Source organism: Prionailurus bengalensis, chromosome B4, assembly GCF_016509475.1.
Source record: "Prionailurus bengalensis isolate Pbe53 chromosome B4, Fcat_Pben_1.1_paternal_pri, whole genome shotgun sequence".
NCBI classification, from domain to species: domain Eukaryota; kingdom Metazoa; phylum Chordata; class Mammalia; order Carnivora; family Felidae; genus Prionailurus; species Prionailurus bengalensis.
In genome coordinates, this window is record NC_057358.1 from 53,909,194 (window position 1) to 53,922,094 (window position 12,901).

The 12,901-nt window shown below is 32.9% G+C and overlaps 1 protein-coding gene across 6 annotated transcripts in view; it reads right to left on the bottom strand.

Annotated features, from left to right (window-relative positions):
- Positions 1 to 12,901, bottom strand: part of SLCO1A2 (solute carrier organic anion transporter family member 1A2) — a 129,076-nt gene that overhangs the window by 14,926 nt on the left and 101,249 nt on the right. For 4 of the 6 annotated variants that reach the window (XM_043564946.1, XM_043564944.1, XM_043564947.1 and 1 more), the window contains 2 exons: positions 6,791 to 6,956; positions 5,676 to 5,848 (listed from right to left, as the gene is read on the bottom strand). The exons of the other annotated variants lie outside the window; for them this stretch is intronic. In XM_043564946.1, coding sequence (XP_043420881.1) covers positions 5,676 to 5,848; positions 6,791 to 6,956 — 339 coding nt within the window. The remainder of the gene's footprint in view (positions 1 to 5,675; positions 5,849 to 6,790; positions 6,957 to 12,901) is intronic. 6 annotated transcript variants of the gene reach the window in all.

The following is a 12,901-nucleotide window of genomic DNA, read 5'->3' on the forward strand; positions in this document are numbered from 1 at the left end:
CTTTTGATTCTTGGCATTTTACCTATCATTTTTTTTGCTATTATCAGAAAATTATCAAAGAAGAAAATATTTCATATCAGTTTCTACCCCAGTATCCATTTATTGAAGCAGTAGTTCTTGATTAAACCTTCAGCCTAAAACAAGAATAATGCAGCCCTAGCTGTATTTAAATTATTTGTATTAACAAAATACAGAAAAGCCAAGAATTATATAAATAAATGAAAGGCAGAAAGAAAACAAGGATAGAAATTTTCAAAGGAATGTGATGAAGAAATCCAAGGCAAACATATTTTAAGTGATTTGGTATCATTTCAAGAGTCACAAAGATCTCTCCATTCTCTCCAAAATCCCCACTCTTTTGCACTGTTGCCTGAAATTCCTATATGCAGAAATAGAGACTATAATTCTGCAATGGACTTTCATGTGTCCCACTCACTCCAGCATCACCATGGGTAGCTCCTCAAAGAATTCACATTGAGAGTTCTACTGTATTCCCTTTTCTTCCCTAACTCAAAGCTGAGAAAATAAAAGTAGCTTTCTTCACAAAAGCATACATTTTTAGCAAAAATGTCATCTTATTGGCATTTTCTTAACATAAATGTTTTACTGAATTTTCAGAAACCTTATAGATTGATCTAGACATTATCTACCTGACACATAGGTTATTTAGACAACATCAATGATTTTACTCGGAAGGAAGAGAAGCCAAGAGACTCAGCATGACCCTCTAGGTCCCATGGTTTCCATTTAATACAGAAAATAAGGCATTTAAGTTTTACTGAAGAATTTTTCTTTCCTCTCTATATCTAATATACTACTTAATGATCTCACAGAAATGTGAAATACTAATTTAAACTGTTATTATTTAAACTGTTGAAACAGTTTAAACTATTCTACAAACTCTATCATTGATTGGCATTGATAATAACAATTTCTAGAATCCAGGAATCAGAAGAGTTAGCATGCACATCATGGGAAAATGCTGAGAGAAATTCAAATTTTTCTTTAAATTGGCAGAATAACAATGATGTTGCATCCCTTTGCCATCGTGGTAGGAAATCCAGGGAGATCCCGCAAAAATAGAGACAACACAAGCATATTAACAAAAATCCAGGTATTAAATTCTACAATATGACCCTGGAAAGAGGTGGGGGAAGAGGGGAGGGACATGAAGACAGCATGATTAAGTACTTGTTTTATTAGGAGGTAGATATTAATACTGAAAAGTTTTAAAATTGATGAGCAAAACATAAGTATAATTAAGAATATCAATAATCAGTCTGACCATTTCAATAATCAAAGTAGCAGAAGAAAATCCAATATATACCATAGTTTCCTCTTATCTGTGGTTTCACTTTCCACAGTTTCAGTTACCCACATTGAACTGTGGTGTGGAAGCAGATATTTCTCCTTCTGACATATCAGATCAATAGCAGCTGAATGCTACAGTCTGTGTATCACAAGAGCTCCATCATTCACCTCATTTCATCTCATCATGTAGTCATTTTATCATCTCACATCATCTCAAGGAGAAAAAGGGTGAGTACAGCACAATGTGATATGTTGATAGAGACCAGATGCACTTAACTTTCATTATAGTATATTGTTATAATTGTTCTATTTTATTATTAGTTATTGTTCTTAATCTCTACTGTGCCTAATTTATAAATTAGACTTTATCACAGTTATGTATCTTTAGGAAAAAATATCAAATATTTAGGGTTTGTTACTATCCATGGCTTCAGGCATCTGCTAGGGATCTTAAAATATGTCCCTTGCAGATAAAGGGGTACCACTGTACAATGGAAAGCAAAAAAAAGAAAAAAAGAAAAAAAAAGAAGTAAAAAGAAAGTCAAATAAATAGAGTATATTAAATAAAATAGCAAAAAGAGTCTTATCACAATAATTACAAGAAATCTAAGTGAGGGGTGCCTGGGTTGCTGAGTAGTTGTGTCCAACTCTTGCTTTTGGCTCATGCCTTGATTTCACAGTTCATAAGTTTGAGCCCTGCATTGGGATCTGTGCTGTCAATGCAGAGCCTGCTTGGGATTCTCTGTCTCTCCCTCTCTCCCCCGCTTATTCTCTCTCTCTCTCTCTCTCTCTCTCTCTCTCTCTCTTTCTCTCTCTCTCTCAAAATAAATAAACTTTTAAAAATAAATAAATAAATATAAATGAGCTAAATGTACCTATCTCAGATTATAAAATGATACCTAGCAAATTGCCTATGAAGCAAAATGAAAGACTGAAGATTGAAAATAAAGGAAAGGGAAAAGATATAACAAGTAACAACAAACCACAAGAAAGCTAGAACTTCCATTTTAATGAAAAACAAAATACAATTCCCTAAAAGAAATAACTAAAAGATAAAGAAAATTAAGTGATGCTAACAATAGAAATATAATGATCAAAGACACATTTTCATCATATAATATAGCCTCCAAATATATGAATTAAAAAACTGAGAGATTTATAGGGAGAAATACACCAGCAATATTTATAGATTTGAACATCTCTGAAAAACTGATGAATTAATGGAGACAAAAACAAGAATACATTTACAAAATTTAGATAACACAATGCTTTACTTCAATCCAAGAGATATGGAACTATATACCCAAAATTCAGTTACACATTCTTTTCAAAAAGACATGAAATACTAAAAAAAAATGCACTAGGCCCCAAATACAACCTTGATATTCCATCTCCCCAACCTGTAATCTTTCAGATTAAGTTGTCTGAACATAAAAATAGAATAATAATAATAAAGTATACCTATAGAAAGTTCTTAAAGATATGGAAATTACATAACACATTAATAAATAATCTTTGGTCTGGTGGGGCAAATCACTATGAAGTAGAAATAAACTCCACAGAAAATACTAGTTGAAGCATTGCTAAATCAATATTTGGAAAGAAATGTATAGATTTATGTATAGTAGTCAGAATGAACAAATGATCTAAGTATTAAACTGAAACAGTTGGATAAAGAAAAACAGAGCAAGCCTAAAAGAAAAAAAAATCAAGAAGAGCAGGATTACATGAAACAAAGATTAACAAAACCAAAACTCATTCTTTAAAAAGAGAAAAATAAAATAGACAAGCCTCTGACAACCATGATCAAGAAAAAGTAAAAAGGAGGCAAATAAAAAAATACGTAAGAAGAAAAGAGAAATCCTTTCTGATACATCAGAGAATATCAGATAAGGAATATTATAAACACCTACATACAACAGGTTTAAGTAGAAATTGAAAATATGAATAGGCACTAATACTAAATAAATGAAAATAATAAATAGTATCACTGTCCCAACAAGCCCAAAGTATAAATACTTTCACAGATGGATTTATATAGCTTTCAACAAATATTTAATGTAAGTAGTGCCAGAAATTAAAAAATAGAAAATTTATTAATTCATTTTGTGGGGTCTATGATGATTCCAAAACAAAAAAAGAATAAAAAGTAATATGTCTATTTTATTTATCAACATAGATGTAACAGTTTTAAATAAAGTATTATTTACACAAACCAAATCATATATAAAAATATAATTAAGTATGGTTTTTTTCATCCATGCAAACAGTTCAACATGAAAATATCTACCAATTTATTTTACTACACCAAAAATACTGAGTAGAAAAATTATAGAATCATAGATGCAGAAAAATACATCTAATAGCATTTAATACCTATTTCATTATTAAAAACTTAGAAACTACATGAAAACTATATACTGAAAAATCTACAGCAAATATCATCATGGAAAAATGTGTATGTTTTCCATTAAGATTAGAAAAGTACAAGAATACTCACTATCATCACTATCATTTCACATAGCTTTGGAGGTCCACGTTGATGCTTTAAGAAAAATTTAAAAGCCTAAGATGTGTAAGGTTTAGAAGTGAAGAGACAGGGGCACCTGGGTGGCTCAGTTGGTTAAGCGTCCAACTCTTGACTTTGGCTCAGGCAATGATTTCACGATTCGTGAATTCAAGTGCCATGTTGAGCTCTGTGCTGGCAGCATGGAGCCTGCTTAGGATTCTCTCTCTCCCCCTCTCTCTCTGCCCCTCCCTGCTCATGCTCTGTCTCTGTCTCTCAAATAAATAAATGTTAAAAAAAAAAAAACACCACAAGACCATATGTAAAAGGTAAAGTTATAAAGCTATTAGGATAAAATTTAGGTGAATATTTGTATAGATTAGGAACATAAAAACATTTTTAAAATGTGACTCCCCAACACACAAACCCTAAGGGAAGAAAATTGTAAGATTTCAGTACAACAGTATTTAGGATTTAATTTCATAAAAGAGAGTATGGAGAAATTAAAAGAAAGATGAGAGATTAGGAGATAATTGTATCATGTAAGCAATATTACATTAACATTTATAATTTAGACAATAATCAGCAAAATCACCAAGAAAAATATATGACATATATTAGAAAATGAGCAAAGAAAATCAATAAGCATCTTGAATCAGAAGCCTAAATAGTTAAAAAATAAATTTTGAAGATGCCTAAACACACTGGATCAGGAAATCACATATTGAAACATCAGTGAACTACCATTTTACAGTCATTGGACTAGTCTAAGTCAGAATGTTAGATAATGTCAAGTGCTAGTGAGGCTGTAAGAAGGCAGGAACGCTCAAGTGGGGAAGGTGTGAGAACTCATACATATACATACTAAGCAGTATTTGGTGAATGTATGTACTCGTGAGTCTTATGAACCAAAGCAAGATTTAAAGCACAACACCACACATGTGAATATAGGAACACATACTCACAAAAAGATGTTAGTATTTTACAAAAGAAAATACATATTTAAGTTCGTGTAGCTATCATATTAATATGGGTGGCTATGGTGAGAGAAGGTGAAAAATAGAATGAAAAAAAGCAAAATCAAGAAAGAGTGAAAACATCCCAGCCTATGAGGATAATGTGCTGTGAACTGAGAATCACAATGAACTTAACTCTGCTTCTAAGTTCCAATGAAATATGATGAAAAAAAGGGAGAAATGCAAATTTTATTTACTAGGGATGTTTACAATCGTTTACTAGACATGAAGAATGTTGGAATAACAAGAACACATGTATGCCACACCTAAGTCTGAATTTTAGCTCTACAATTTCCTAGTGTTGCAAAGCTCTTCATCATTTGTATCTAACAATAGCTTTGTAAAAGACTCAAGCATTTATTATTATGCCTATTGTTTATTTAAAATGAAGCTCAAATAAATCGAGGGACCTGTTTAAGTCCCTGTAGATAGGAATTGGTGACACAGGCTCTGACAGCTTTGCACTCTGCTGCCCAGTAGTTTGAACCATCTGAAATGACTGCAAGGCAACCACTCTTTACCCATCAAAATGACCATTTCATATGGTTTACACTAAAATATAAATGTGTCTCCTCTTGTGTGAAACAATGAGAGGATCACTAATTTAACTGCAAAATATAAGGAAGGAAAGATAGGGAGGAAAATGGCAAAATATGAATATTTATATTCCTATACTTTAAAAATTTTGTAAAGTCTGACAATGCCTAGTGTTAAACTCTTAATAAATGATATATATGAGCACAGGATTCTTAGATAATGTGGGCTTCAGGAGGATTTCTTAGAAAAAGGCTCTTTAATAAAGGATCCAAAAGGAATATAAATAAAGAAAATATTTTCTGTACCTTAGGAGAACCATATATCCAGGTATGGCAGATAAAGAATAAATGAAACTGCCAATTGCTGACAAGATTAAAAAGTACTGGAGCATCATGGAACAGTCATGTCCTTTGTCACACAGCCCAAGAACTGCAGATGAATTTCCTGATGTTTGAATGCAGCTACAATTTTGGAATACCTATCAGAAAATAATATTATCCTATTTAAAGAAAGTAAAATTTTGAACACAAATCACAAATATTTTGTACATAGGCAACTGGATCAAGGCAGAGACCATTTATTCTCTTTATTCTCATCTCCTTTGTGGTGCCTCTCAGGATTATAGCAAAACAAACTACTGAATGATGGTTTTAGAAAAATGGTATTTATTTCTAAATAAATAGAGTAAATTTGCAGTAACTCAGCTACCTTAAAGACAAGCCTTTTAAAAACACATATTCTTTTGTTACAAAATGAAGTATGACAAACAAAATTGTTTTGGAAGTCAGTTAAAATATTTAGATACTTACTAATAAAACTTTGTTTCAAAAATACAGTTTATTTCAAAAACAGAGTAAAGTAAGTCCTTTTAAAGTTTTTATGTTTCCAGGTTTTAATTGGAATTAAAAGTTATATTTTACTTTATAACCAACCAACATTTAAATGTTGTAATATGTTTTTAGGCAAACAAAACAAAACCTAGTTACATTTTCTTAAAAGAGCTGTCAGAATGTGAAAAACAGAGAAAGCACATGCAAGTATACATACAGGGGAAAAAAGGGAAAAAAAGCAATTAGGTAAATAATTGATATCAAAACCACCAACTTTATCTCCATGATAAAACTATTTCAATCCAGAGTATTTTTAAAACAAATTACCTGAGTAATAATGCCAACAGCTATGAAATTAAATTTCAGTGATCGATGTCTGCTATACTCAAAAATTTTTTTTGATTAAAAATAAGATCAGTGGTCAGAGGTTTAAAATAAGATTTATGAAATAAAAGGTAAATCAAGTGAACATACACAAAAATTTTACTTTTACTTTTATCAAATGTGGCCCCAGTTCATGTGGGAATGTTCTAGTGCAATACATAAAAACAAAGTTTTGTGGGAAAAAGAAAGCCAACAGAATGTGTTACCATGTTTATTCCTGCTCCAACGGATGTCTCACAACCAGCAAGACAAGCTGACATATATGAAACACCATTGTTTCCACACACAGGATCCCATGTTTTAGTTGGACAGTTGCAATCCCTATTACAGTCAGCAAGAATGGTGTTTTCCATATATAAATCTTGTTGCATTCTGAAATAATTTAAAATAATTCATGGCTATTGAAAGATCATTTTCTTTTTCTTCTTTTCATCTTAATCCAAAATTATATTTCCTCTCCTTCCCAAAACAGAAACAGAAATCTTCCAACCATCAATGTGTGGCCTCAATACTATATCTCTGGCATAAAATATACCTGCTTTGGTGATCACATAGCCACTTTATTAATGATTTATTTCAGATAAAAAAATAGCCGATAAACAAGTATTAATTGAGTGTCTACCATATGGAAGGTATTTTTCCAGGTATTATTAGCACTCAAAAACGAAGATGACCTAATCCCTGTGGCTGATCCATATGGTAGCATTTAACAAGAGATCATATGTTATGAAAGCAAGCTTGAAGATTAAAATCTATAAATTCAGTTTATAATGCAGATATTAATTACATTTAGCTTCAGAAATCTAACTACTTGAGTAAATAAAGACATTCTTCTAGTATGAAGACTGTCCAGGGGTTATCAAAATGGCAACACAGTTTGTTTTTGATGAATCTCCCTCATAAGAAGAACAATTAGCAGCTATCTATAGACAAGATACCATTGTGAAAATCCCAGAATCTGGGAATGAGGCTGACGCACCTTCCTGGAGCACAAAGACCTAGAAGGACCACATTGGAAGAGTAAGAAGAACAGTTAGACTCTGATCAAATTATGCATCCCCCAGGTCAGCACAACACCACACTGAGAAGACCTCCTTGGGTCTACAATTTCTCCAGTGGGAAAACAGAGCCCAAGGTAGACATCAAGTACCTTCAGCATTGTGGGATGTTACCCAGGAGGCCCATTCAGGTCTCACTTCATGAGGATGACTAGAAGAATCTGCAGGCTTCACTTATTAGGGATTAGATAGAGAAGGGGGACAGCGATTACAACAACCAGCACTCAGATCTTGACAGACAGTATCCTTACTTGCAGCACTATCCAAGTACAGATCCCAGCCAGTAGTTCTACTGATCTACAGAGCTGAGTGATGGCTCCTTTTATCCAAGAAACTCAGTTGGCAGTTCTGCTTTATTTACAGTCAACAGACTATACTGGCTGTGGAGCCCATTCAGCTGCCACATCTGGGCAGGGAAGCAAATTCACAGGCTTCCCTAACTGCTGAGCATAGCCTCATGTTCCACCCACCCAGAAAGCGTGGCCAAAGAACCTAGGGAGTCATAGAGTCCATCCTACAGCCTGCTCAGTCTGGAAGCCAAGCAAATAGCCCTGCCCCATTGTTAAACATAACCTCTGGCCCCATATAACCAAGGAGCCTGAACAGTAACCCTGGGAAGCCTCAGAGCCCAGACTACAGCACCACCCAGCAACAGAGCCCAGTCCTTGGCCTTACCCAATTGCTGAACACAGCCTGAAGCCTTGATCAGGCAGGGAACCTATCCAGTGACTTTGTCAAATCATGGAACAAACTTAAAGCCTCACCTGATGAGAGAACCTGGAGAACAATTCTGCCCAACCAGAAGATGCAGTTTCTAGTACCACCCTATTCTGGGGTACAACTAGAAGCCTCTCTCCTCTAGAGATTCTGGCCAGCAACTTTGTCCAACAGCAGAGCACAGTCAGCAGCTTACCTGATTATGAAGCCCAGTCTATGGCCCACCCAACTTCAGGGCACACCTTGTGGCCCTTTCTGATTACAGAACACAGCCGGAGACCCAAGCTGACCAGGAGCAATTGCAAGCCCAGCCCATTGCTCTGACCAGTGGTAAAGTCCAACCAGTGGCATCATCCTGCCAGGGAATATAGCCTACAACCTTGTCCAACCAGAGGTGATTGCAAAGATCTATCAGTGGTCCCACTGAACTGCAGAGCACAGTCAGCAGCCCTTCCCAATCAAAACGCCCACCGGTAGCCTCATTTGAATGTGTAACCCAGCCAAGAATCCCAAATAGTTTGAATTCAAAACTAAAGTACACAAAAACATGTAGTAATTAAACTGACAAAAGTCAGAGATGAAGAGAGAATTTTGAACACAGCAAGAGAAAAATTGTCACTTCATGTGCATTCGCATAAGACTATAAGCAGATTTCTTAACAGAAACTTTGCAGGTCAGAAGAGTGGGATAATATATTCAACATATAGAAAGACAAAACTCTCAATCAAGAATACTATACCTGGCAAAGCTGTCCTTCAGAAATGAAGGAAAGATAAAAATTTTCCCAAACAAAAGTTGAGGGAGTGCATCACTACTAGACCTGAATTACAAGAAATGCTAAGGGACATTCTTTAAACTGGAATAAAATGATTATAAATAACATTATAGAAACATGTGAATGTGTAAAGCTCACTGGTACTGGTAAATATACAGCCAAAGTCAAATTCTCTAACATCATGATTATGGTGTATAATTAATTCACTAACAACCCTAGTTTTAAAGTTAAAAAAAATAAATAACCACAATTAGAATAATACATTATTAGATACACCATGTAATAATGATGTAAATATTAATGTTAACCTAAAATGTGAGTGGGGAGAAATGCAAATATATTTTCCATATGCTATCAAAGTCAAGTTGTTAACATAAAATAGGATGCTATAAATATACTTTAATGTAAGCCTCATACAAAGGAAAGAACTATAGTAATACATAAAAGATTATGCTAAAGTTGTGTAGGCATACTGCCACAAAAAGTTATCAAATCACGAAGGAAATTCATTCATCAAGAAGATATAACAATTGTAAATACTTATGTACCCAATATTGCAGTACCCAAGTATATAAAACAAATATTAACATAAATAAAAGGTGAAATAAACAGCAATACAATAATAGAGGCTTTGATACCATACTATCAACAATGGATAGATCACCTAGATGAGAATCAATAAGGAAATAGCAGATTTGAACGATACAATAGACACCTACAAGACATATACAAATCCAACATATTCCATCCAATAGCAACAGAATGCACATTCTTTTTAAAAGCACACAAACATTTTCTCGGATATATCATGTGTTAGTCCACAAAACAATTTTCAAGAAATTCAAGAAAATAGAAATTATATCAAGTATTTGTTCTGACCACAATGATAGGAAACTAGAAATCAATTAAAAGAAGGAAATCTGGAAAATTCACAAATATATGGAAATTAAACAACACACTCCTAAATGACCACTGGATCATAGAAGAAATCAAAAGGGAATAAAAAAATATTCTGACACAAATGGAACCATAACATACCAAAATTTCTAGGATGCAACAAAAGGAATTCTAAAAAGAAAGTTTATACTATGAACACATAAATTAAGAAGAAAAAAAGACCCCAAATGAACAACCTAACTTTACATATCAAGGAAATAGAAAAACACAAAGAGAGTAAAACTAGATAAATAAAATTATAAATTAAGGAGGAAATATTACAACCAACACCACGTAAATATAAATGATCATAAGACAAAACTATTAATTATACAACAATAAATTGGACAACTTAGAAGAAATGAGTAAATTTCTAGAACACATATCATACCAAGATCAATCATGAAGAAATAGAAAATCTGAATAGATCAATTACTGGCAAGGAGATTAAATCATAATCACAAACCTCCCAACTAAGAAAAGCCAAGCATTAGTTGGTTTCACTAGTGAATTCTATCAAACATCTGAAGAATTAACACCAATTCTTCTGAAATTCTTCCAAAAATTGAAGAGGAGAAACATCCCCAAACTCATTTATGAGGCCAGAATCATATTAATGCTAAAGTCAGATGCAGCCACTACAAGAAAACTATGGGACAATATCCCTGATGAATATAAGTGCAAAAAATTATCAATAAAATACTGGTAAAATGAATTCAACAATACATTCTAAAGATCATATGCCATGATCAAGTGGGTTTTATTCCAGGGATACAAGAATGTTTCTACATACATAAACCAATCAATGTGATACATCACATTAACAAATTGAAGGATAAAAATCATATGATCATCTCAATAGATGCAGAGAAAGCATCTATTTTGTTGACAAAATTCAACATCCGTTCATGATAAAAACTCTTAACAAATTACATATGGAAGAAATTTAACAACAAAGCAAAGGCCATTTATGACAAGTCCATAGCTAACAACATACTCAATGATGGGAAGCTGGGAGCTTTCCTTTAAGATCAGGAACAACATAAGAATGTCCATCCTGTCCACTTTTATTCAAGAAATTCTAGTCAGAGCTATTAGGTGAGATAAAGAAATAAAAAGCATTCAAATCAGAAATGAAGAAGTGAAATTATCTCTATTTGTAGGTGACATGATATATATAGAAAACCCTAAGAACTCCATCAAAATATGGCAAGAACTAATAAATTAATTTAGTAAAGTTAAAGGATGGGAAATCAGTATACAAAAATCAGTTCTGTTTCTATACAGTAACAACAAACTATTAAAAGAAAAAAGAAAACAATCCAACAATTGAATGAAAAGAATAAAATACTTAAGGAATAAATTTAACCAAGGATGTGAGAATCTCTACATTGAAAACTATAAGACACTGCTAAAGACAAAATAGGCCATAAATAAATAGAAAGATATTTATTCCATGCCCATGCATTGGAAGAATTATTATTGCTAAAATGTTCATACTACCCAAAGTAATCTACAGATTTAGTGCAGTCCCTATACAGATTCCAGTGGCATTTTCATAGACATAGAAAACGATTCTAAAACTTGTATGGAATCACAAAAAAATAGCCAAAGCAATCTTGAGAAAGAGCAAAGCTGGAGATATCACACTTCCTGATTTCAAACTATTTTACAAAGTAATAGTAATAAAAACAGTTTGGTATTAACATAAAAAAGAGTCACAAAGATTAAGGAACAGAATAAAGAATGCAGAAATCAACCATGCATATATGATGAATTAATTTACAACAAACAAGCTAAGAATTTACTGTGGGGAAAGGATACTCGCTTCAGAAATGATGTTGGGAAACTAGGCAGCCATATGCAAAAGAATTAAAGCATTGTGTATTTATATACACAAAAATAAACTCAAATGGATTAAAGACTTAAATTTAAGACCCAGAACCATAAAATTCCTAGAATAAAACATTGTGGGTGAACTCCTTGACAGTGATTTTTTGGATTGGACGCCAAAAAGCACAAGTAACAAAAACAAAAATAAACAAGCGGAACTACATCACACTAAAAAGCTTCTGGACAGTAAGGAAATCATGAACAATGTGAAAAGGCAGCCTATGGAATGCGAGTAAATATTTACAAATCATATATCTGATAGGGATTAATATCCAAAATATATAAAAACTAATAAAACTCAATAACAACAATAACAAAAAACACCAATCTGATTTTAAAATAGGCAGAAGATTGCTTCTTGGTCTTTTGGATAAGATCAAGTGTTAAAATGGGAAGAGGAATTAAATAGAAAATTTTTCAAAGAAGACATACAAATGGCCGATAAGTAAATGAAAAGATGCTTAATATCACCAGTTATAAGAGAAATAGAAATGAAAGCCACAATGAGATATCACCTCACACCTGTTAGGATATGTATTTTCAAAATACAAGAGATGATATCAGTATGCATAACCTTCCTATAAATTCAGACTATCCTCAAATATAAATCTAAAACTATTCAATGATAGAGACATAATTATACAAATGTATGAATTTACATATGAATTAAAATATCATGTATTCGGATTCAGTTATGCTGGATTTAAGCCCATTGTGGAAACATATAAAGGTGATTAAGATTGTATAGTTAATTCTTAATTTTACCCATTTATGAGAATATAAAATATATGAACAACATACCCTAATGCAACCTAAAACTATTGGCAGTTTCTTTGATATCCACTTTAATGTCTACGAGGATATCCAAAAACAAGCCCACACACATACATGTGCACTCATAAACTACCTAACCCTGTTAGCCTGGAGGGATAGGCTTA